This window comes from Cnephaeus nilssonii (assembly GCF_951640355.1).
Source record: "Cnephaeus nilssonii genome assembly, chromosome: 2".
NCBI classification, from domain to species: domain Eukaryota; kingdom Metazoa; phylum Chordata; class Mammalia; order Chiroptera; family Vespertilionidae; genus Cnephaeus; species Cnephaeus nilssonii.
Window position 1 is genome coordinate 111,691,845 of NC_137073.1, and position 23,543 is coordinate 111,715,387.

The 23,543-nt window shown below is 37.1% G+C and overlaps 1 protein-coding gene across 3 annotated transcripts in view; it reads left to right on the forward strand.

Annotated features, from left to right (window-relative positions):
* ZFR (zinc finger RNA binding protein) overlaps window positions 1-23,543 on the forward strand; it is a 68,209-nt gene that overhangs the window by 27,440 nt on the left and 17,226 nt on the right. For all 3 annotated transcript variants that reach the window (XM_079782195.1, XM_079782196.1, XM_079782197.1), the window contains 12 exons: window positions 1,396-1,643; window positions 6,220-6,411; window positions 6,991-7,282; window positions 9,421-9,614; window positions 11,281-11,400; window positions 12,268-12,413; window positions 13,524-13,686; window positions 14,677-14,882; window positions 15,605-15,755; window positions 17,482-17,623; window positions 22,199-22,296; window positions 23,158-23,253. In XM_079782195.1, coding sequence (XP_079638321.1) covers window positions 1,396-1,643; window positions 6,220-6,411; window positions 6,991-7,282; window positions 9,421-9,614; window positions 11,281-11,400; window positions 12,268-12,413; window positions 13,524-13,686; window positions 14,677-14,882; window positions 15,605-15,755; window positions 17,482-17,623; window positions 22,199-22,296; window positions 23,158-23,253 — 2,048 coding nt within the window. The remainder of the gene's footprint in view (window positions 1-1,395; window positions 1,644-6,219; window positions 6,412-6,990; window positions 7,283-9,420; window positions 9,615-11,280; window positions 11,401-12,267; window positions 12,414-13,523; window positions 13,687-14,676; window positions 14,883-15,604; window positions 15,756-17,481; window positions 17,624-22,198; window positions 22,297-23,157; window positions 23,254-23,543) is intronic.

Sequence of the window (23,543 nt, forward strand, 5' to 3'; positions counted from 1 at the left end):
TTTATTTTAGAAAAGTTTCTTTCTGCAGAAAAGTTGAAAAAATAGTTCAGATATTCGTATACCATTTACCTAGATTCACCGATTTATTAATATTTTTGTCACACTTACTTTATCTCTCCTCTAAAAAACATCTTTTCAAATGGTTCAGAAATATATAAAAGTTGCAGATGGAAGATGACACGGTGCTTTGCCCAGAATTTTTTAGCATGTATTTTCTAAGAAGAAGGGCTTTCTTTTATTTTTATTTTTATTATTATTTTTTTATATATATTTTTTTATTTCAGAGAGGAAGGGAGAGGGAGAGAGGTAGAAACATCAATGATGAGAGAATCATTGATCGGCTGCCTCCAGTACGCCCCCCACTGGGGATCGAGCCCAAAACCCCGGGCATGTGCCCTTGACCGGAATCGAACCTGGGACCCTTTGGTCTCAGGTCAACGCTCTGTCCACTGAGCCAAACCAGCTAGAGCAAGAAGGGCTTTCTTTTAAATAGCCACATTGCACATGTCCGAAAAAGGATTTAAACATGGATTGTCTAATAAATTTCTCCAGTTTTTCACAAATGTCTCTTATGGCTGGGCTTTCTGTGTGCTGGTGCTTTGTTTTAAATTCAGGATCCAGTCAAGGGGCATGCATTGTGTTTGGTTGTCATGTGTTGTTAGTTTGAGGGTGTTTTGTTTTAATGTAGAATAATCTCCTATTTTTATCTTCTCTCTCATGACCTTGACATTTCTTAAAGGAGCAGTCGCCAACCGGTGGTCCGCGGACCACTGGTGGTCTGTGAGGTCCGAAAGGTTGGGGACCGCTGTCTTAAAGAGTTAGGCTAGTTGTAGAATCTGGATTTATCTGATTTCTTTATGCTTAGTTTCTAGCAGCTTTTTAGCCAATAAAACAAACTTCCCATTTCATCATATTAGGAGCACATAGTAAATAATGTCAATTTATGCTTTATTGATGATACCAAGTATAAATCACTGGTTAAAGTGGTGACTGCCAAATCTCTCCTTTGTAAAGATACCTTTTCCCTTTCATCTACCTTTCACTCTCACTGTGAATAGTAACCCGTTCTGTAGCCACATAAGTTACCAAATATTCTGTCACATTCCTCCAACTGAACTATAAGCTTCTTTAAGACAAGGACCAAATCTCATACCTTACACATTCTTTATACTCCATAACACCTGGTAGGTGTTGAGTAAATACTTGTTGATTGACTTATATATAAAAGGAGGATAAATGTTTTCTAGGTTTGTTTTTCAAGAAGGATACATTATTTGTAAATATGCATGTGTAAACCTACCTTTATTAACAGAATTTATGAAATTTAAACTTGTAACATTTAGCTTGGCCTTGTATAATTGTGTAACAAAATCTTTGTGTTATTTTGTTTGTAAGGTACGTCTTATTCAGGTTATGAAGCAGCAGTGTATTCAGCTGCATCCTCCTACTACCAACAGCAGCAGCAGCAACAGAAGCAGGCGGCGGCAGCGGCTGCTGCTGCTGCTGCCACAGCTGCCTGGACAGGGACCACCTTCACGAAAAAAGCACCATTCCAAAATAAGCAACTGAAACCAAAACAGCCTCCCAAACCGCCCCAGATTCACTATTGCGATGTTTGCAAGATCAGCTGTGCTGGCCCACAGGTACTTACTTACCTTGTATGTTTTACCACAAGTCTTCAGTGGTTATTTTTTAACAGTGAAATATGGTTGATAATGTAACTCTCGTATTTACAAAGAAGGTTTCCATTTTCTTCTCTTTAGAGTTTAGCTAATACATACATAGTTCATTAAATGGCAATTTTTGAAAAGGTATTTGTATTAAGACATAAGAATTCTATTAAGAAAAAACCATAGGGCGGGCGGATGCCAGGTGGAGGAGGTTAATGGGGGAAAATGTAAGATATGTAATACTTTCAACAATAAAGATAATTTTTTTAAAAACCTGTAAAAATGATTATGAATGTAAATGAAAAATGGGCAAATTGATCTCCCCAAGAAGAATACTTTGCTCTTTAAACCTTAAATTTAGCTTAAAAAGTTTTATATTTGACTTAATTGGGTTTTTGGGGGAAGATTGAATTTTTATTTCTTTTTTAGCATTTATAACTTGCTTTTAAAAGCCTTTATACAAAATTCTTGACTTTCCTATCTCTTCTTCAAGGTCTATATTTGAGTCTATATATAGAATTTTACAGCTGAAAAAAAATGATCATAGAGATAATTGTTTACACACTTATATTAAAGATGAAAGAACTTTGTCCTAACTGGTTTGGCTCAGTGGATAGAGCGTCGGCCTGCGGACTGAAGGGTCCCAGGTTCAGTTCCGGTCAAGGGCATGTACCTTGGTTGCAGGCACATCCCCAGTAGGGAGTGTGCAGGAGGCAGCTGATCGATGCTTCTCTCTCATCGATGTTTCTAACTCTTTATCCCTCTCCCTTCCTCTCTGTAAAAAATCAATAAAATATTTTTTTTAAAAAAAAGATGAAAGAACTTTGTCAAATGTATTAGTTTTTGGAGCATATAACTAGCAGGAAAAATTGTCTTTCTGGAATTAAAAAAAATAAATTATTTTAATAATATACAATTCTCGGGATGTTTCTAGTAAGACTGACTTTTATATATGCTTTATAAGGTATTACTTATTTCTGTATAATCTTCTCCATGAGGGAATAGGCATTCAGGAAACAAGAAAGGTGTAGGGAAGTGAAGTGTTCAAAAATACCGACTAATGTAGCATGCAGAACCTTTATTTCCTCCTCTCCCCTTTTTTTGGTCTTTTTCTGGTTGCTACACCTTAAAATATATGATTTAGGCATGAGTCTAATTAGTACAACTCCCTTCCCAACTTTATTTGTTAATACTTTCCTTAAGAGTATCTAGTTTTTTTTCTGTGTGTGTGTGTGTGTGTGTGTGTGTGTGTGTGTGTGTTTTATTTCAGAGAGGAAGGGAGAGAAATATCAATGATGAGAGAGAATCATTGACTGGCTGCCTCCTGCACACACCCTCCCCCGCCCCCGCCCCCCCCCCCCCCCACACACACACACACACACTGGGGATCGAGCCCACAACCTGGGCATGTGCCCTTGAATGGAATAAAATCTGGGACCCTTCAGTCCACAGGCCAACGCTCTATGCACTGAGCCAAACCAGCTAGGGCAAGAGTGTCTAGTTTTTTGGTTTTTAATATATTTTTATTGATTTCAGAGAGTAAGGGAGAGAGAGATAGAAACATTGATGATGAGAGACAATCATCGATCGGCTGCCTCTTGCACACCTCCCACTGGGAATCTAGCGCACAATCCAGGCATGTGCCCTTGACTGGAATTGAACCTGGAACCCTTCAGTCCGCAGGCCGACACTCTATCCGCTGAGCCAAACCAGCCAGGGCAGAGTGTCTAGTTTTTATATAAAAATTTGGTAAGCTGTTTGGCCGGTAATAGGTATATTATTTGATTGAGACCAGATTTTGACTCTAGTTATTTCTTCTGTCTCTCACCTCTGCCCCATCTGTATACATTATTTTTTAAGTTACCATCATTCCCTGAATTACATCAAATTAGGGAATATTTTAATATGTGGCTAGTTACATAAAACCTTTTTTCTCCCTATTTTGAGTGTGATAGGAAATGGTTTCATTGTGATTGCATGGTTAGAGGAGATGGGATAGGTGAAGAATATTTACAGTGACCAGGATTAAACATGAAAGGGAACAAGGATGTTGGTCTTAGTATTTGAGGAGTGTATCCTACTCTATGATGGTTTTTTAGAGAGGATGATGCTATGAGTGACAAATGTAAACCTAAGAGATTTACTGAATCTGTGGCACCCATATGAAAGGGTGGTGGGTTAACAGCAATATTTAGAATGAGTATGTACATGGCTGACCATTGATTTGGAGTATCTGAATGGTTACACAAGAACAGGCCAAGGGTACTTCTGCAAGTCAGATGCAGTGCCTTAAGGGGTTAATGAAATGAGCCTTAGAGAAAAATGTTGAGATTATGAGAGTGTAGGTGTGAACATAAGGAGGGAGAGTAGTTGGTTCAGGATTAAGGGTCCAAGGTTTCAGTCCTGGTTCTGTCACTTACTGTGGCCTTGGGCAAGTCAGAGCCCTTAACTTCTTTGGGCTTTTGTGTCTTTACTTCTATAATAGGAACTTGTTTTAAATAATTGAGGCTTTACTTGCTTCAGAGAACCCTTCAAGCTGCCACAGACTAGAGAAGAATCAAATGGCTAGGTCTTAGGTCTCTCTTGTTTCAAAAACAGCAATTTTCCTTACTTGTGCATATTATTTATAGGAAGGATTCTCTTGTTTGAAAATTAGAAAGTTATTATTTTGGGTAATCTCTAAAGTTCCACCCAGCTTGGAAATTCTATGATAAATATATAATTTTATGGTAATTATGTCTCTCTCAAAAACAATTCTAAAAATAAAATATGGAAGAGTAACTATTTGGCCCTACTCAAGAATAAACAAACTAACCAGCAATCCATATTTACTTCCTCTCATTTTAATAAATCTGCCTTCTTAATTGTCTGCATTCAAGACAGTTTTTAATGTATAATCCTACCTAATAAAAGAGTAATATGCAAATTGACCCTAACTCCGCTACACCCACCAGCCAATCAGAAGCAAATATGCAAATAAACCCAACCAAGATGGCTACAGACACAGAGCGGGAGGGAGGCTTGGGTTTCCCCGGCAACAGAGGAAGTCAAGCTTTCCGCCTGCCCTTGCCAGCCTAGGCCTCCACTCAAGGCTACAAAGTTTCAATTATAGAAGGTAAACAAAGCCAAACAGAAATGGCGGCAGCTACGGAGCTGGAATGAGCAGGAGGCAAGGGTTTCCCTTGGCAATGGAAGAAGCAAAGCTTTCCCCACACCCTGGCCAGCCCAGGCCTCCGCTTAAGGCTACAAAGTTTCAATTATAGAAGGTACACAAACCCCAAAAGAAATGGCTGCCGGCCACGGAGCGAGCAGGACGCGTGGCTCTGCTCGAGGCTACAAAGTTTCAATTGTAGAAGGTAAATAAATTCCAGATACCAGGGCCTCCTCTTGGGTCACCAGGGGGCATGGATGGCCTGCAAACCACCACAGGCCCCTCGCTCAGGCTGCCCCATGCCCCAAGGGAACCCCCACCCTGATCCGGGACACCCTTCAGGGCAAACCAGCTGGCCCCCACCCATGCACCAGGCCTCTATCCTATCTAATAGAAGAGTAATATGCAGATTGACCATCACTCCAACACACAATATGGCTGCCCCCATGTGGTCAAAGATCCTGCCCCCATGTGGATACAAGATGGCCACCACAAGATGGCCAGCAGGGGAGGGCAGTTGGGAAGCACCAGGCCTGCAAGGGAAGGCAGTTGTGAGGTGATCAAGCCTGCAGGGGAGGGCAGTTAGGGGTGACCAGGCTGGCAGAGGAGGGAAGTTGGGGGCAAACAGGCTGGCAGGGGAGCAGTTAGGCATCAATCAGGCTGGCAGCAGAGTGGTTAGGGGTGATCAGGCTGGTAGGCAGAAGCAGTTAGGGGCAATCAGGAAGGCAGGCAGGCGAGCAGTTGGGAGCCAGCAGTCCTGGATTGTGAGAGGGATGTCCCAGATTGGAGAGGGTACAGGCTGGGCTGAGGGACACCCCCCCTCCGTGCACGAATTTTGTGCACCGGGCCTCTAGCTTCACTATAATGATCACTGTCTAGTATTCTTTATTCAACATTATACATAATCAATAAAAGACACATTCTTTTTTTGTTTGTTCTTTAACTTTTATTTATTGATTGATTTTTGAGAGAGAGATGGATTTGTTGTCCCACCCATCCATGCACTCATTGGCTGATTCCTAAATGTGCTCTGACTGGGATCCAACCCGAAACCTTGGTACCTGGAGACAATGTTCTAACCAACTGAGCTACCTAGCCAGAGCAAGATACAAATTCTTGAAACTGAAAGCAGTGACCTTCTATTGGAATTATGGCTCTGTGTGAAAGTCCTTTGTGAATCAAAGTGTTATCGACAAATATATTCTTGATGAACAAGGTACAGAGAACCACAGATGTATCACGTGTGTAGGGAGTCCCACGTGCTTTTCTTGAATTGCTTTTAAAATTGTTTGGTGCTCATTTTTTAAATGAGATTAGAGATTTGAGAATTGAATAATTTAAATGACTTTGTATCTAGAAAATTAATAAAACAAAATGTATCCTTTTTGTTTGAAACAGACTTACAAAGAACATTTAGAAGGACAGAAACATAAAAAAAAAGAAGCCGCATTGAAAGCCTCACAAAATACCAGCAGCAGCAGCAACTCTGCTCGCGGGACTCAGAATCAGCTGCGCTGCGAGCTCTGCGATGTGTCTTGTACAGGAGCAGATGCCTATGCTGCCCACATTCGTGGTGCTAAGCATCAGAAAGTAGGTGTTTTCCCACACAGCCTTCTGTCTTACTGTTGTCTTACCTTTTTAGTAGGGAGCGAGGGGGAGCGGTGTAAAGCAAAAGTGGCTTCAAAACTTTGTGTTATAAGCCTTGTTTATGTGCTAACATATATATAAAAGAAGACTAGAGACCTTTCTTTAAATTGGACTAGATCAGTGGTCGGCAAACCACGGCTCGTGAGCCACATGCGGCTCGCGAGCCGCGGTTTGCTGCTCTTGACTAATGAGTTTGCCGACCACTGGACTAGATCATTTATTCTATCAATTGGAAAATAGTATGTTTATTTTCCTCCTTTTGTCATGCTTAAGTCTAGGTTGGTATGCATGTGGCCAAGTCATTTCATCTCTCTCTGCCTTAGTTTTCTTACTGATAATAGGTGGAATATGTTTCCTTATCTGCTTCATAGAGGTTATTTGGAAAATACTGAGTTTGTGTATGAAAATATATAGCAAAAAATATCATTTGTATTTTAATTTTATAATGTCTTTTAGACGAACTTGGAAATCTATATTCTGAGTTTCCAACAAATAAATGTGCTTTTATTTATTTTTTTGTAGGTGGTTAAATTACACACAAAACTTGGTAAACCCATTCCTTCAACAGAACCAAACGTTGTTAGCCAAGCTACTGCTTCAACAGCTGTGTCTGTTACAAAGCCGACTGCCTCTCCTTCAAGCATTACAGCAAGCAATTGTACTGTGAATACTTCATCAATTGCAACTTCTTCAGTGAAAGGTCTTACAGCTACAGGAAACTCGTCTCTTAATAGCACATCCAACACTAAAGTGTCAGCAGTGCCTACAAGTATGGCTGCCAAGAAGACATCTACACCCAAAATAAACTTTGTTGGCAAGTACTGAAGATTCTTTATGTTCTCCCCAACTCTGTCAAAGTAACGCTTCTCTTCCAGTCCAGGACTAACCCTTCTGCTTATGATCTTGTACCCACCTCCTCCCTTCTTCTCTGGGACCTTGTTGAATCACCTATCTCTATTTTTTTCTTGAATTTTTAGTCAGTCCTCTAGTGGTTTCTTCTCTCTTCCCTTCAGCCATGCAGGTATACCTTTATCTTTCATGGTCTTAAATTTTAAAAAAGATCTTTTCCCATTCCAGTCATCCTTTCAAGCTGCTAAACTAATTCTTTCTATACTTACACAGTCCCCAGTCAGCTATAGTGTTTCCACTCTACCCTTTTCTGAAACTGCTTTCAAGAATCACCAAAGACCTAATAGCCAAATTCAGTGGCCAGTTTTTGGTTTCATTCTGTAGACCTCTCTAACTTTTGACTTAGTTGACTGCTATACTATAAACCTTAAGATAAGTCTCTGTCTCTCTAGTTATATTCTGTCTACCCACCCCTTTCTCAGGTATCTTTATTGGTCTCCTGCCTGCATGTTCACTGCATGGTGGTATTCCTAAGATTCTGATTCTATTCTTATCTTAATCTTCTCATCCAGTATTCATGAGTGGTCTCATCCATTCCAGTGTGTACAGTGACTTTAGAATCTTTTGGGCAAACTCAAAACCCCCATCTGGGCCTAGAGCCATATTTTAGGTATCCCTGGTCATTATCTGAACAGCTTTATAGATGCCTACAAGTGTCTCATTCTAACCCATTGTCTTATTACAAGAGTACCACGAAATGATCTCATAAAATTGCTGCTTTTTCACTTGGAAAACTTCACTGACTTTATTTTTTTCCTTTTTATTGCCTCCTCTAATTGTTTACCTAGTCCTTTTGTTTCTATCACTACAATATTTCTATCCCCCAAGAAAATTCATCTTCATAGTCACTGCCTTGTTTTCAGGCCTTCAAAGTCTGCTCCTCAGCCGGCCAGTGTGGCTCAGCGGTTGAGCGTCGACCCAGGAACCAAGAAGTCACGGGTTCGATTCCTGGTCAGAGCACTTGCCTGAGTTGCAGGCTTGATCCCTAGTGGGGGTGGGGGCATGTAGGAGGCAGCCCATCGATGGTGTTTCTCTCTCATTGATGTTTCTATCTCTCGCTCGCTTCCTTCCTCTCTCTCTAAAAATCAATAAAAACATTAAAAAAAACCCTCCTTTAAAAAAGGCTGCTCCTCAGAGCTTTGTCTCTTACTGCATCCAGTCTCTCCGACACTTGTCGAAGTCATTCTGTGAAAATACTTATCAAATTATATTAGACTCCTGATTAGAAGCTTTCTGTGTCACTCACCTCTATGTTCCTTAATTATGTCATCCAAGGCCTTTCCCATTCGGGCTCCTGCCTCATCCATCGGTCATCATCTCTACCTAGGTAGGAAGTCATAGTGGATTACTGAAGCTTCCCTAAATTTACTGTAGTCCTTTTAACTTGATGTTGTTGTGCTTTTTTGTACATCCTATTCTTTCTGTTTAGACATTATTCTCTTCTTTCTGCCTGGCCAGTTCATACTCGTTACTCTTCTTTCAAAGCCCAGCTCAAGTGTCACACACTTGGTGAATCCTTTCTAACTGGATCAGGTTCAAGGGTAGTGGTTTCTTTGCTCTGCATTCCCACAATACTCTGTTCATACTTAGTACAGCCCTTATCACCTTGTATTATAGTTAGTTGTTTCCCCTTAATTGTTGGCACCTCAAAAGCAGCTACCTTCTTTTATTCTTATTATATTACCAGAATGTAGGACAGTGCCCAGTTCCATTGGCAAAGAACTAGGGATACCAGCATGAATAAGGCTGCTCAGGTATTTGCTGTTGACTTTTAGGGACTTGATGTTACGAGAACCATAGTGGGGACGGAGAGGAGTGTTGGATGTAGGTGGTGGAGAAGGGGAAAATCCAGATGTGTGTTTCAGTAGGGTAAAAAAGCCAAGTGGTTTATGTGGTTCTTCAAATTTCTCATCTATTGTGTGTCAAGCAGGGGTTTGACTTTTGGTAGGAAAGATAATTTTGTCTGAAGTTTTTGTTGTATCAGGTTATACATTTACACAAAAAGAAAGTTAAAATTACTGTAATTCTCCTATGCTTTTCTAGGTGGTAATAAGCTGCAATCAACAGGAAATAAAACAGAAGACTTAAAAGGAACAGAATGTGTTAAAGGCACTCCTGTAACTTCTGTACAGATTCCAGAAGTAAAGCCAGACACAGTGCCAGAACCAGTCACGCCTGCATCTCTGGCTGCTTTGCAGAGTGATGTGCAGCCAGTGGGCCATGATTACGTGGAGGAGGTATTGGTTCAAGAAGACTATTGCTATGAGATTAGATAAAGGGGACAAGGGTGTCGCTTTATTGTAGGCATGTTTTTCATGTAAAATTAAATTATATTCAATTAGGTTTAAGTTACTTGTGAAGGGATATCAAAGGGATCTTTTTAAGGGTTTTAAAAAGCATGCCCTTTAAGCTTGTCTAAGTAACATTACAATATTTTTGTTATCTCTTTCCCTGCTAAAACAGCAAAGTAACTCTCCATTTATTTGGTAGACATTCTTATATCTTTCAACTGCCCTGAACATAAAATTTTAAAAATTGTGAGCACCAAAAATTTTGATATAGAAAGCCAGTATTTTTTTTTCTAACAATCACTTAGTTTCATGTGTAAAATTAGGGTTGTTAATTTATTATTTATTTACTTTAATATGTTTTTTTTCATTTCTGAGAGAGGAAGGGAGAAAGAGAGAAACATCAAAGATGAGAGAGAATCGTTGATCAGCTGCCTCCTGCACATCCCCTCCTGGGGTTAGAGCCAAAACCTGTGCATGTGCCCTGACTACGAATTGATCCAGTGATCTCTTGGTGCGTGGGTCGATATTCAGTCACTGAACCACACTGGCTGGGCAGGGTTGTTAATTTAAAAGATCCTGTTTATTTGGTTTTTCAAGCTGATTAAAAAATTATTCTCGTTTTATAGAAAAGTAAGCTCAGTAAATAGAGGAATGAGGGAACATCAGAGAGTCTTGATATAAATATTTGCGGTTAGTGGAAAGACTGTAACATAGAGTGATGTAGCACTCACTAGTCTTTATTCTTTATTGTAGAACATATATAAGTTCTCTGAAATTCAGTGTCTACATCTATAAAATTTGGCTATTCCCCAACAAAGTTGTGAAGATTGAATGAAATAAAGTGCCTAGCATATTGTAGATTTTTGGTAAATACTTGTTCCTTTATCCTTTTTCTCTCACGTTATGTTGGGTTCTTTATTTACAAGGTAGAAAACTGGGTTATGCAATTTATCAGTAGTTCACATACAATTTATTTTAAAAGAGTAAGATGTGGTTATCTGAAAAAATGTATGCCTCCAGAACGCCATAATTTCCAATGATAATAGTTAAGTAATTCCAAACTTCAGATAGATGCATTCAAAGCCAGTCTTTAAAGCTTGCCCTAACAATTTGAACATAGTATTCATCATAAACTTCTTAATAAGATTCTAGTCTATTTGCCTTCCTAACTGGTTGTACCGTTAGAAACAATTGACATTGATTTCCCACAAAGTTACCTGTATAAAATCTTGAGCTTTATCTTTAATCATCTTTATCTTCATTTCCAATAACAGTACCTGATACTCAGTAACTATTTTTTAGAGAATTTAAGGTATCTAATTGTTTTTAAATGTTTACATACAGATAGAAGTACTAAAATTACAGTTAATTACAAAAGCAAATGCATGCTAACATCTTGTATGCTAATGCTACAGTTAGAAAATTCTAACAGTTTGTTTTTATAGATCATCCTTTTAAAAAATTTTAGACATTGCCTATCTTTTCCCCTCATTTCAGACTCTTAATTTTTCACAAAATTTTTTTATCAGCGAATCTGGGAGGCCATATGAATGAAATATTCAACTGTAACATTTCCATTATAATGCTTAGATTTTTCCCCCCCTACATCAAGGTACGAAACGATGAGGGAAAAGTAATTCGATTCCATTGTAAATTATGCGAGTGCAGCTTTAATGATCCCAATGCGAAGGAAATGCACTTAAAAGGGCGAAGACACAGACTTCAATATAAAGTGAGTAAAAATTTCAACTTTTTTTTTTTTAAACAGCTTGGAACATTCTAGATGTAAAATAAAGATTCTAAACATAACTCACTGAGTCCATGAATTCCCACTCCAAGATTAGCACATTATGTCTCACTTAGATTCAGATGTTCGATTTTTCTGATCAGTTTGTTATACTTAGGAAAGAAGATTATAACCATATTCATCATTCTCAGTGACTAGCTAAATTATAACATTGCTTGGATCAAGTAATCATGTAAAGGTAAGTTTTTCACATAATGAAGTGTTTTGAAAGAAGTGTCAGGTCTCCATTTACCTACTTTATCTTGGTAGAATTCCCACTAAAATGAATTTTGAGATAAGGAATTCTTCATTGAAAACATTTCAAGCATTGAGTTAAATATAAATATTATATGTAAAGTTTTTACTTAGGCTGGACTAATCTAATGCATTAGATCCATGTTTTCTCTTTTAAACACAGGGGTGGTGAAAATTAAATTGTTAAAGGGCAATACTTTTTTTATGAAAAGAAACTTTTTAATTCCACACTTAGACATTTAGAATTATCTATTTATAAAAAAATAAAGGAAAGTTAAATATCCATTCATCCCCTAAGGATCTCTTCTATTGGTCAGCACTAAGGCATGCACTTTTTACATACTAAGTATATAATTAAGAATTTTAGGGGTGGGGGGAAAATGAATATTAACATGTTCTGAATCTTTCCTCTGATTCAACTTACATGCTGAATTTACTTTTATATAATAGGAAATTTGTAACTAAAAAAATCTCTATGATGAAGAATATGTGGGATTGTATGTGTAGATTGTTGGAAGGGGGTGCTAGTTTTTGAAATGTCTTTGTCTGTATTAACAGAAAAAAGTCAATCCAGATTTGCAAGTAGAAGTAAAGCCCAGTATTCGAGCAAGAAAGATTCAAGAAGAGAAAATGAGGAAGCAAATGCAGAAAGAGGAGTACTGGCGGAGACGAGAAGAAGAAGAGCGCTGGAGAATGGAAATGAGGTGATTTCTTTAATGTTTAGAAGCATAAGTGATTCAGCCTTCTTAAAAAAATTGCTATTCTGAGTATGTGACTCCCATTCAAAGCGGTCCAGATTTATTTCATGTACTTTTTAATTTTCACTTCTCAGGAAGATCCTAGGGGCAGGAAAGAAATGCATTAAATTAAGTTATTGGCTATTCTAATATTTGACTATGGCCTTGGTATTAGAAATTATGTGGTTAAGTGTATCTTACACCGGCCACACTACATATCAACTTTTTAAAAAAATTAAGCCACGCCGAAACCGGTTTGGCTCAGTGGATAGAGCGTCGGCCTGTGGACTGAAAGGTCCCAGGTTCAATTCCGGTCAAGGGCATGTACCTTGGTTGCGGGCACATCCCCAGTGGAGGGTGTGCAGGAGGCAGCTGATCGATGTTTCTCTCTCATCGATGTTTCTAACTCTCTATCCCTCTCTCTTCCTCTCTGTAAAAAAATCAATAAAATATATTAAAAAATAAAAAAGCAGAGACTATCTACTAGCTGTCCACAGTCCAAGTTCAGCCCATGGGTGTTTTATTTGGTATACATGGTATTTTTAAATCTGAACTAACACTGAAAGACCGTAGTAGAGAAATGTCTTTGTTTCTACCTGTAACATAGAGGGAAAAATTAAATGTAGTCTTAAGAGGTTCTCTCTAAATAGAAAAACAAAACAAACATAGGAGAGAGCGCATTTTTTTGGATACATGAAGAAATTCCTAAATGTTTGCTTTGGATCTTTCACTCACACACATTATTGGTCTGGATCCTTTAGGCAGGCATTAAGTTCACAATTTCTCCCTTGAAGAGAAGAGAGAGAGGTTGGAAGGAACTGAGATTCCGGATGCTTGTTCTTTCAACTTTGACCTTAGACTGAAATTTTGTTTTGCGTTTCTCTTTGTATTCTCACTATCTCTTTTCACTTGTATTCACTTCTGTTACTTAAGTGAAAGCATATAAAGGAAATCAGAGGGGAAAAAGAAAGTTGTTAGCAAGGCTGATTGGGAGTTTCTAGTAGCTTTTTATGTCATTAATGTAAGTTCGTGGGTTGTAATTTTCGTACAGGCTTGTAATGTCACTCTGTGTTTCAGACGTTACGAAGAGGATATGTACTGGAGAAGAATGGAGGAGGAACAACATCATTGGGACGATCGCCGCCGTATGCCTGATGGTGGCTATCCTCATGGTCCCCCAGGCCCGCTAGGCCTTCTCGGAGTCCGACCAGGCATGCCTCCGCAGCCACAGGGGCCTGCAGTGAGTGTCCACTTCGTTTATGGGGGGTGAAAACATAGGACTAGTTCAGCATTAGAGGAGAACAGTTTGGGGGAGCCAGTTCTTAGACTTAATAATCTTGTAATCTCAATGTAAATTCATCAGATTTAGAATCCTCCCCCTACCCTTTATTACAGGTTCTTAGCACCTGTCTTTATGTATAAGGACTTCATAGAATTTCCATGAGTCGTTTCTTTCAACATAAGCTAAATGGGAGTAGAGCTTCTTTGCCAACATAAGAGATTGTCTTGCCTTTGTTGTTTAGATGAGATCAACAGGAACTGATTATCTTTCCATTACCAGTGGTTTAGAATATTTTTTCCTTCAATCCTGACGATCTAAAAGCTACTTCTACGTCTGAATTGAGTGCAGAATAAGGCGTAGTACATAACTAGTTCAAGATTAGCACCGCGGTGGTGCATTAGGAAAGGTAGAGGAAAGACCTGCACCTCAGAGTGTGTGGAGTCTGGACAAAAGAAGAGACCTCTGGGGTGAGGAACATTTCACAGAAGCTCAGACTAGAGAAAACAAGAGGGTCTTTTTGCTTGTTTTGTTTTCTGGAGAGCACTTAGAAGAAAACAGCCAATTCCTCCTTTTTAACCTTTTTCATTTGTCTTTACACAGAATAAGCAGCAGTAAAACATTTTATTAAAAGCAAAAAAATTCTGAATCGCTGGTTTTTAAAGTTGAGTAAAAAAGTATTGTAACTTGAGATGGCATGTATTATCATTTTATTTGTTTTTAGGCAATGTATGTGTATATACTTACATATTCTAGGTAGTATAACTTTCCATAGTTTGCATTTTGTTTTTACTGAAGTGGAAAAAAAGAGAAGATAGTTTTAAATGGACATTTTTGCATAATCGACCTTGTTATTGAGAAGATATGATGAAAATATGTGTATTTTTAAAATAATAATTTACTTTTGCTCAGGAAACATTTTTTTAAATGAAGTAACTTTTTTTTCTGTAGCCTTTACGACGTCCTGACTCATCTGATGACCGTTATGTAATGACAAAACATGCAACCATTTACCCAACTGAAGAGGAATTACAGGCAGTTCAGAAAATTGTTTCTATCACTGAACGTGCTTTAAAACTTGTTTCAGACAGTTTGTCTGAACATGAGAAGAGCAAGAACAAAGAAGGAGATGATAAGAAAGAGGGAGGTAAAGACAGGTGTGTCTTCAGAGTTATCTACTTTGTATATTTTTGCTTTTCCTTACATGGACTTACACTTGAATTAAAAGTTACAAAGACTGAAAACTCTGGTGTGGATCTACATGCTTATCGTGCTTGGGTTAGATACCTAGTATATTCACCTCTTTTTTGCCAAAATGAGAAATGCACAATTCCATACAATCTCCAGCCTTCTAAATTTACACATTTTGTTTAAATATATATAAAACTATTTTGAGTTTGTTTTCAAAGCTGCCTTTGTAGTTTTCTAGTTGCATTCATCTGCTATTAGTTTTTATTTACTTATTGCATTTGTCTTACATTCAGCCTTTGTTTTATCACCTTTTTTCCTTAATGCATTGACCATAAAGCCTGAATAAACTCAAGCTTTTGCGACTTTCAGTTTTACATTAACTTTTCATGTTCCCTTTATTTGGAAATATTTTTGTATGATATTAGAAATGACTCTTATTCTAATTTGTAAAATGTGACACAGAAGTGTTAATGTTCTTTGTTTTTCAATTCTCCCTATGATAACTCTTCATTTATTTATCTATATTTCTTGTCTAAATGAAAGGTACTTCTACAAATATTGAATGTGTTTATACTGTAGTTGATGGAAAATTTAATAGTATAGAAAGTTATTTAATTTACTGTGTGTGTTCAAAGACTATCATGATTCTGGTTAAGAAATGTCATAATATAATTTGATTTTACTGCAGAGCTTTAAAAGGAGTTTTGCGAGTGGGAGTATTGGCAAAAGGATTACTTCTCCGAGGAGATAGAAATGTCAACCTTGTTTTGCTGTGCTCAGAGAAACCTTCAAAGACATTATTAAGCCGTATTGCAGAAAACCTACCCAAACAGCTTGCTGTAAGTATTATGGAAATGTTCATTTTTACCCCTTGTCTGGTTCAAATGTTTTTGGCAGAACTAACTTACTGTTTCAGCTTAAACCTAATCCAGCCTTTAAGTTTTTGGCTTCACTTTCCATATTGAGTTTTATTCTTGGTTGTGCGAATTAGTAGGGCTATTTTCTACTTTGTCTTTTTAGGTTTTATAGTGCTTGTAATGGGCATGAAGCCATCTTAGGAATTTATTCTAAAATGTAAAATTGCACGTCCTCTTTGTGTTCTTTTTCTAAGATTTGAATCATCAGAGAGAAGGCAGTTGTTCAGAACAGAAAGTGATTTTTTTAAACAAAGGCCATGTATAGTAAGCTTAACTTTTTAAAAATCATGAACCTCTTGCCTATGTACTTGAATGCATGTTTTTAATAAAATATAATAAAGAAAATAAGCTTTCTTATTTGAATTTCCCTAGTTTATTGTAGTTATTTTCAGTTTTCTACATATTATAACAGTAGGAATTCCTCCCCTGGTGTCCATTTATTAAATCATGGCAATATACATTTAATAGAATATCCCCTTTTGGTTCTACAAAAGCAATTGTTTGAATTTTTTAATATTTATACATTAACTTGTTAAAATCTCAGGCTGAGATTTAAAATACAGATTGCTTGAATAATTTTATGTGTAAAACCTTGCAATTTAATTAGGATTCTAAGTCCAAGGACTGGCATTTTATTGATATTGTAATGAGTCAGAATAAATAGTACCTGACCACAGCAGAGCAACTATAGCAAGGAATACTGAAGCACACGACGGAGCTTCAGCTGTTGTCTGCTTGTATTACCGTTGTGCCAGAGATGGAGTTTCTTATTGTGGATGAGTCTCTTCAGTATCAGGAGCCAGCAGAATGGGCCTTGTCTCCTTCTTACTCTGTTGAGACTGCCAGAACAATGAGGAGAGCGAAGAAGAGGTTTGAGGTCCTTGAAAGAATCATGTAAATTTGCAAGAAACATCTTGACTCTAATTGTGGTGCTTAGTAAAACCACAAGCAGAAAATGTTATATCTTAACTATTTAACAGTTAAATAAGCGAAAAGAAGAATATTTTTTCCAAATCAATCTGTAACTATTGTTCAAGTGGATAAGCAAGGGAAATAGAATTCTTCATCATCATTGTCATAGTTAACGTTTATATAGCACTTCTTATGTATGTACCAGGCTGGTCCTGCTTTAAGTGTTTATATAGTTAATTCATTTATTCCTCCAACAATCCTATAAGGTAGAATTACTGTCCCCATTTTACAGAAACAGGTGTAAGGAAATCCAAACAATTCTAAAAGGAAAGTGGAGCCAAAACCGGTTTGGCTCAGTGGATAGAGAGTTGGCCTGCGGACTCAAGGGTCCCAGGTTCGATTCCGGTCAAGGGCATGTACCTTGGTTGCGGGCACATCCCCAGTAGGGGGTGTGCAAGAGGCAGCTGATCGATGTTTCTCTCTCATCGATGTTTCTGACTCTATCCCTCTCTCTTCCTCTCTGTAAAAAATCAATAAAATATATTTTTAAAAAATTAAAAAAATGAAAGTGGAGCAATAATTTAATATTTTCATTTAATGCAAGGCTTCCAGGGGAGCAGTATATGATCTAGTCCTTATAAAATGGTGGTGGTAGTGAGAAAATGAAAGAGCCGTGATGAAACTGCTTTGTCTGATATGTAAAAGGTCCAGCTAATTATTGTACTCTTCATCACAGGTTATAAGTCCTGAGAAGTATGACATAAAATGTGCTGTGTCTGAAGCGGCAATCATTTTGAATTCATGTGTGGAACCCAAAATGCAAGTCACTATCACCCTAACATCTCCAATTATTCGAGAAGAGAACATGAGGGAAGGAGGTTGGAAAGCCATTAAACATTCTATTTTTCTATTAACTTTTTTTTTTCATTTACCTACTCTTTGAGATGGCATTAAGCCCTGGAAGGCAACATGCTGGCATTACATATGAATTTGATGGATTTGATTTAATATAGCAATCAGTTTTACTTAAGATCATTTCGCAGAAAGTAAATGTTCTTTTTAGTAATGTACTTTTATATAAAACACTCATGGTATTACTGATTTTCTTGATTTTTTTCTTTTCTTGCTAACCTCAGATTTCTGGAAAAAAAAGTTCAAAATTATTCTTACTGGCATAGTCGCAACACATGAAAAAATTAAATGTTGCTTGTAAGGGGCCACAAATTTAACTTCTTTTAAGAAGTTCTTGTTCTTGCCTTGTCCTACAAAAAAGACAAGCATTTCAGAAGTAAAATTGGTTAAACACTCATAAGTTATATTTTTAGAGACATTGTTATATATGTAATCATGGATTTGGCTTGTCCTGTGATAAAAATATTTCTAGTTCTCTGAGGTTGTTCTTTGGTTTGGAGCACTTTCATAAATGCAGAGTATCCTTTGCATGTAGATATGGGCATTTGAGCCCTCTATTATACTAGAGATGCTGAAAAACAAATGGGGTAGGTGTAGTTAGTGAGTTCTAGTACAGTTCAGGATTTACTTTACAATTGTAGAATATGAAATCCTGCTGGTGCCAGCAATGTTGCTTTAGGGACTATTCTGTAACATTTTCAAAGCTTCAAAAGCTTAAGCCAAAAAGCATGGTCAGTGTCTGCCATATGTTGGTTCTGTTGTTTTATGGGTCAGATAAAATTTACTTTGTTTCCTTTCATGCTGTTGTTAATTATGGAGTTAAAAAGTCTACACTAGTAGTTCTTTGTGATATATGTGTAGGAGACAAGAATACTATATATTGAATGTTAAATTTTGTCTAAAATAGCATCAGTAGGCTCTCAATTACTGTCACTTTAAATTTGTTTTCTTACAGCAAAGCAATTTTTTTAAAGCACTGGGCTTTTTACTACCCAGAAAAAGAACATTTCATTGAAACGTCATTGGGAGACTTGTCTAATTTTGCATACTTTGTATATAGACCATATCAGGAGTTGTATGTTCTATAAGCTTTGCATCTTAAAAATAAATGGATTTTATACAAAGGATCTTTTATATGAACATGAATTTCTACTCAGGGTCTGGCTGTGGACATTACTGGAAACAGTTCCTGAGTCAAGCTGGTCAATTCATATGCAGCCAATGACTCTTAGGGATCGGGGGGAAAATCTTCTAATATATTATGTTATAAATAAAGGGTGCTATATTTAGGGTGAAATTATACTTGTATAGCCATTTAGCTTTATTTTAGAGCATATTTTATTCAATTATATTTAGGCTGTTTAACTTGTGCAGTATCAAGTCATTTTATTATGTTGCAAGAGTCTAAAGTCAAGTTATCATAGTTGTAGTAGAATGTTTAATAACCTATCCCTTTTAAAGGAAACAAAATTATATTTTTGTCTGACCCAGACTGGATTTAGAATTATTGTTCTGAATTTCTGAGAGAAATGATCAGTCCAAAATTGAAAGATTTTACTTCAAGACACTGAGCTGAACAGTTGGATGTGCCAAAGTGAGGAAACATTGGTAGGGTGTTCTTGCTGCAGATAAGTGCAGTAAACCATTTCTTTAGCTTCATTATGAAGATTGCTTCTTTCTTGCTGCAGAATAACGGTATGTATTCTCTCACTGCAGCTCCCAATGCTCTGTGTCTTAAAATCATGTAAAGCCTATAGCTTGCTTTGGGGAGTTAGTACAGGGGTTAAGGAAGGCTTTGCCGGAAGAGTGATTGTAAATCACAAGACTTAAGACTTGCGCATAGCGTGGTAGCCTCTTTAATGCGTAATGATCCCATTTAATGCCAAAAATTATTTCAAGGAAATTATTAAATTTTCCAAATAACTGTTAAACGCATGTTAGATCTATTTTGCAGTACAGTGTTTGACAGTTAAATATTAAGTAAACGTTTAATTGACTTGAAGCTTGAAATGTTCAAAATGCTCTAACCCTTGCTACAGAGTGTTTTCTGCAGCAAGTCAAGTATTGTGTGTGTTTTTTTTCACCTGTAGCTTAACAGGCCCGGTCCAAAGCCTTCTAGCAGAGGGGATTGATTCCTGTCAGGGGTTGCTGCCAAGACATCGGAAGGATTTTTGACCAAGGTTTTCAAAAGCTCAGTGTCACACCTGCCATTTGGTTAAGAAGAGATTTTGGATGCAGAGCCTGGCATTTATTGTCCTTTGTGTGGCTGTTCTGTTTTGTCTTTGTGTCTTCTAGAATTGAGCAGTGTTCACACTAGTTTTTAAACGGTTGGGTGGATTATATATTTTACATAACCATGTTAATTTAAATTAATATATTCCTATTAACTTTTAATCATAAAATAGTGTGGACACAGCATGTTTTCTAACTAGTGATTAACCCCTTAAATTTTATGAAATACATCCATGTAGGGTAAGAATTTTTTTTAAATAAATTAACCCATTTTTGTTTTGTTTTAACTGGGTATTAGGCAACAAGTATGCTTTTAGTACAGTATATCTAAGGGGTTAATCCACTTGAAGTATAAAATGGGTGCAAAAATCCACACTCTCCCAGAAATTTTCTAGCTCTTAATTTGTTTTTAAATTGCAGTAGGCGTCTTGGCATCTTTGAAACTATATCTGTAATTGAAATTTTCAAAGTTTTGAATGCTTGTATCCAAAAAGAAAATTTTTCTTACATATTAGAGGAAATTATAACATTAAGAATTAACATTAGAAATTTAGAAACATTTTTAGAAAGAGATTGCACACTGTCACCTATTTGCATTCTAGCTTTAGCAAATAATGTAAGTAATTGGGGACATAGAAAGAGGGTCTTTCAGCATGTTCTGTAACCCTGCGTTGAGGAGTGGGTGGGTTTGATTGGTTCTTTTTTCCTTCCTTCTTTCCTTCCTTCCTTAGCCGTGCTTTCCTGTGTTTCCTGTCTCAGAACAGCCCATTTCTTAGGTTCAGTGTATTTCTTGATTCCGTAGTTGGTCTTGCAGGTTTTGAGATTGTTTATTACCTTTAAAAAGTAACTAATATTTTTGTCTTGATAGTTTCTTTTGAGTACCCAGATTCCTCTTAGTGTTCATTCTTAGGATATGACACAGTGTTCTTTGATTATCAGTAAATCTCCCTTCTAAACTGTCTTCGGAGAAATCTGTGCCATCTGATTATTTTAGGAGCAGGAACTAACAATAGGCAATATAATTCTTTATCACTTAAAGTACACTTTCTTATATGTTATCTACTCAAAATACGGTCAAGTATCTCTGAAGATTTCTGAATGGTCATATAAAATAGGCAATCAAGTAACTTGCCCAGAGTTGCAATGGTACTCTTAAAATGAAATCATCGTTTAACTGTTTCTTTTATCACATATTTCTTTTCCTCTCACCCATTTGGTATCCTCAGTGATTTATTAAATTATATCCTAAAAGCACCTTCTGGTGCTCTTTTGCCAGAAGACTGTTAAATTCAGTAGATTATTTGCCTGGTATTTAATTTCTCTATAATTTAGAAAATATTTATACTGTTAAAATCATCAAGAGTTGTGAATTTGATGGGCATAATTGCTATTGTGAATAGTTTGATCAGCAAATTTACTGTTATATTTAAACACATTTTACAGATATGTTTAGGTGAATATGAAGCTGGCCCTCCAACTACTTTTGAGAATGTAAAATTAACCTCTTGTCTTGGTTTAGGTTCAGATTTCCTTCTCAAGTTTTATGTAGCTCATTTATGTTTTAATACAATAATCTTATTAAAATCAATTATTATAACCTTAGACCTTACATATTATCATCAAAGTGCTCTGCTTATTCCATTCTTCTATTTCTATGCTTACTCTATTTAACCATGCTACTTTCTATTGCTGTTTTCTATGTTACCCATTGTTTCTCTCCGGTTACTCTCTGGAACACCTTTTGGGAACTTTGAATTTTTAAAAGGCATTTTGTATTCCTTTACAACTAAAAATCTCCTTGTAGTAGAGGAGGCAGTATTAAACTCTTAGAAATGCCAGTTTTGCCTCTTTATTTTTTTCTATGATCATTACTGTGTTGTCATTCCATATTTATCATTAATTCTTTGCTATATTAGCCCCAGAATAACCTATGACCATTTAAAATACTGAACAAACTCAGTAGTGTTTTGTACATTCTCATTTATTAAGGTGGATTTTTGTGTTCCCTCTTGTCTTGTCATCTTTGTGCTGGTGCACTGTGTCCAGTAATCCTTCCTTTTGATTTTGTTTTGGTGGGTAGGGTTTATATTTGCAGAAATTATTATATTTCGAAATTAAGAGTTTAAGTCTCCGTTTGATCGTCATGTTGGAATATGTAAATTTGTTGAAAATAATTCCCTTGGATACGTTAACGTTCTGATAAACTCTCAAATGGCTCGTGTGACACTGATGCTACTTTAAGGAAGTGTCTTGCTCACCTGGTCAAACACCCATTCCTCACTGCATTTTGCCAATTCAATCCATTTTAGATGTAACCTCGGGTATGGTGAAAGACCCACCGGACGTCTTGGACAGGCAAAAATGCCTTGACGCTCTGGCTGCTCTCCGCCACGCTAAGTGGTTCCAGGTTCGGAACATCATTTTACTTTTTTATTGTAGCCTTATGAGAGAGTAGTTCAGTACAACATGTTTAACTGTGTTTAAACATTTCGAAAGATTGCCCAAGCAACACTATTTTAAATTAAATTTCAGAAAATATGTTGACATAGAAAGCTGGGTTTAAAGATCTGCATATTGCAGTTACTATTATTTGACATTGAACTTAGGTTTTGGGGGTGCTTTGTAGTTTGGGTTATTTTATTTTTATTTTTAGTAGCTATATTTAAAGTTAACTTGTGTAGGAACATCACGTTTGTGTATATATATTATATTCCATAAGGCTGCAGATTAACTTTGCTTTACATAATGGAATATGTGTTTAAAGCTTTGTGTATAGTTTTAAGATTCCCCCCAACCCCTCTTTCTCTAAGTGAATACGTGTAGGGAGTGAAAGGTGAGGAAGCAGCTGTTTGGTTTAGTGACTTTGCAGTCATGCAAAGGCACAGAAGGGAAACCAAACAGATTTCTTTAACCTTTCAGTCCCTAGACAAACTTTTTAGCTCTTTACTTTTTCTTTTATTTCTAATGTAGGCAGATTTTTTTAAGTTTATTGATTTAAATGATTGCAGGTCAAGGTTCACAGGGTATCAAGAAATATTATTCTTGTATAATCTGTTTACTTTGACCTAAAATACCAGCTTTTAAATACTAACCCTGGCATAAAATACTGCTGTAAATGGCAGCTCATTGAATCGAATTTCAAGTGTGATTATTTTTGTTTCATTTTTATCTGAGCTTCCATTGAACAGCGGTATTTTAACTTTTTTTCATCAAGGGATATTTTCAATATTTCTAAGATTAATTCAATTGGTTTTGTGTTGCTCTCAAGGCTAGAGCTAATGGTCTGCAGTCCTGTGTGATTATCATACGTATTCTCCGGGACCTTTGTCAGCGAGTTCCAACTTGGTCTGATTTTCCAAGCTGGGTAAGTAGTATGTAACTGTATGGTGTCAAAAATGAATATTTAGGAAATACGTGTTCAGTGTTTATAGTCTCACTAGTAGCCCTGTGCACGAATCCGTGTGCCAGTAGCTCTCTGCCGGGCCTGGCTGCTCCGCGGCCGGGCGCGGAACACTTGCCTCGTTGCTGTGACGACGAAGCAAGCATTCTGCCAGGCCGCTCACACTGCCCACTCTCAGCGGCCGCGTGCGCCCCTTCCCCCCCCCCCCCCCTCCCCGAAGGACTGGGGGGACTCCAGCAGGTCTGAGAGGACTG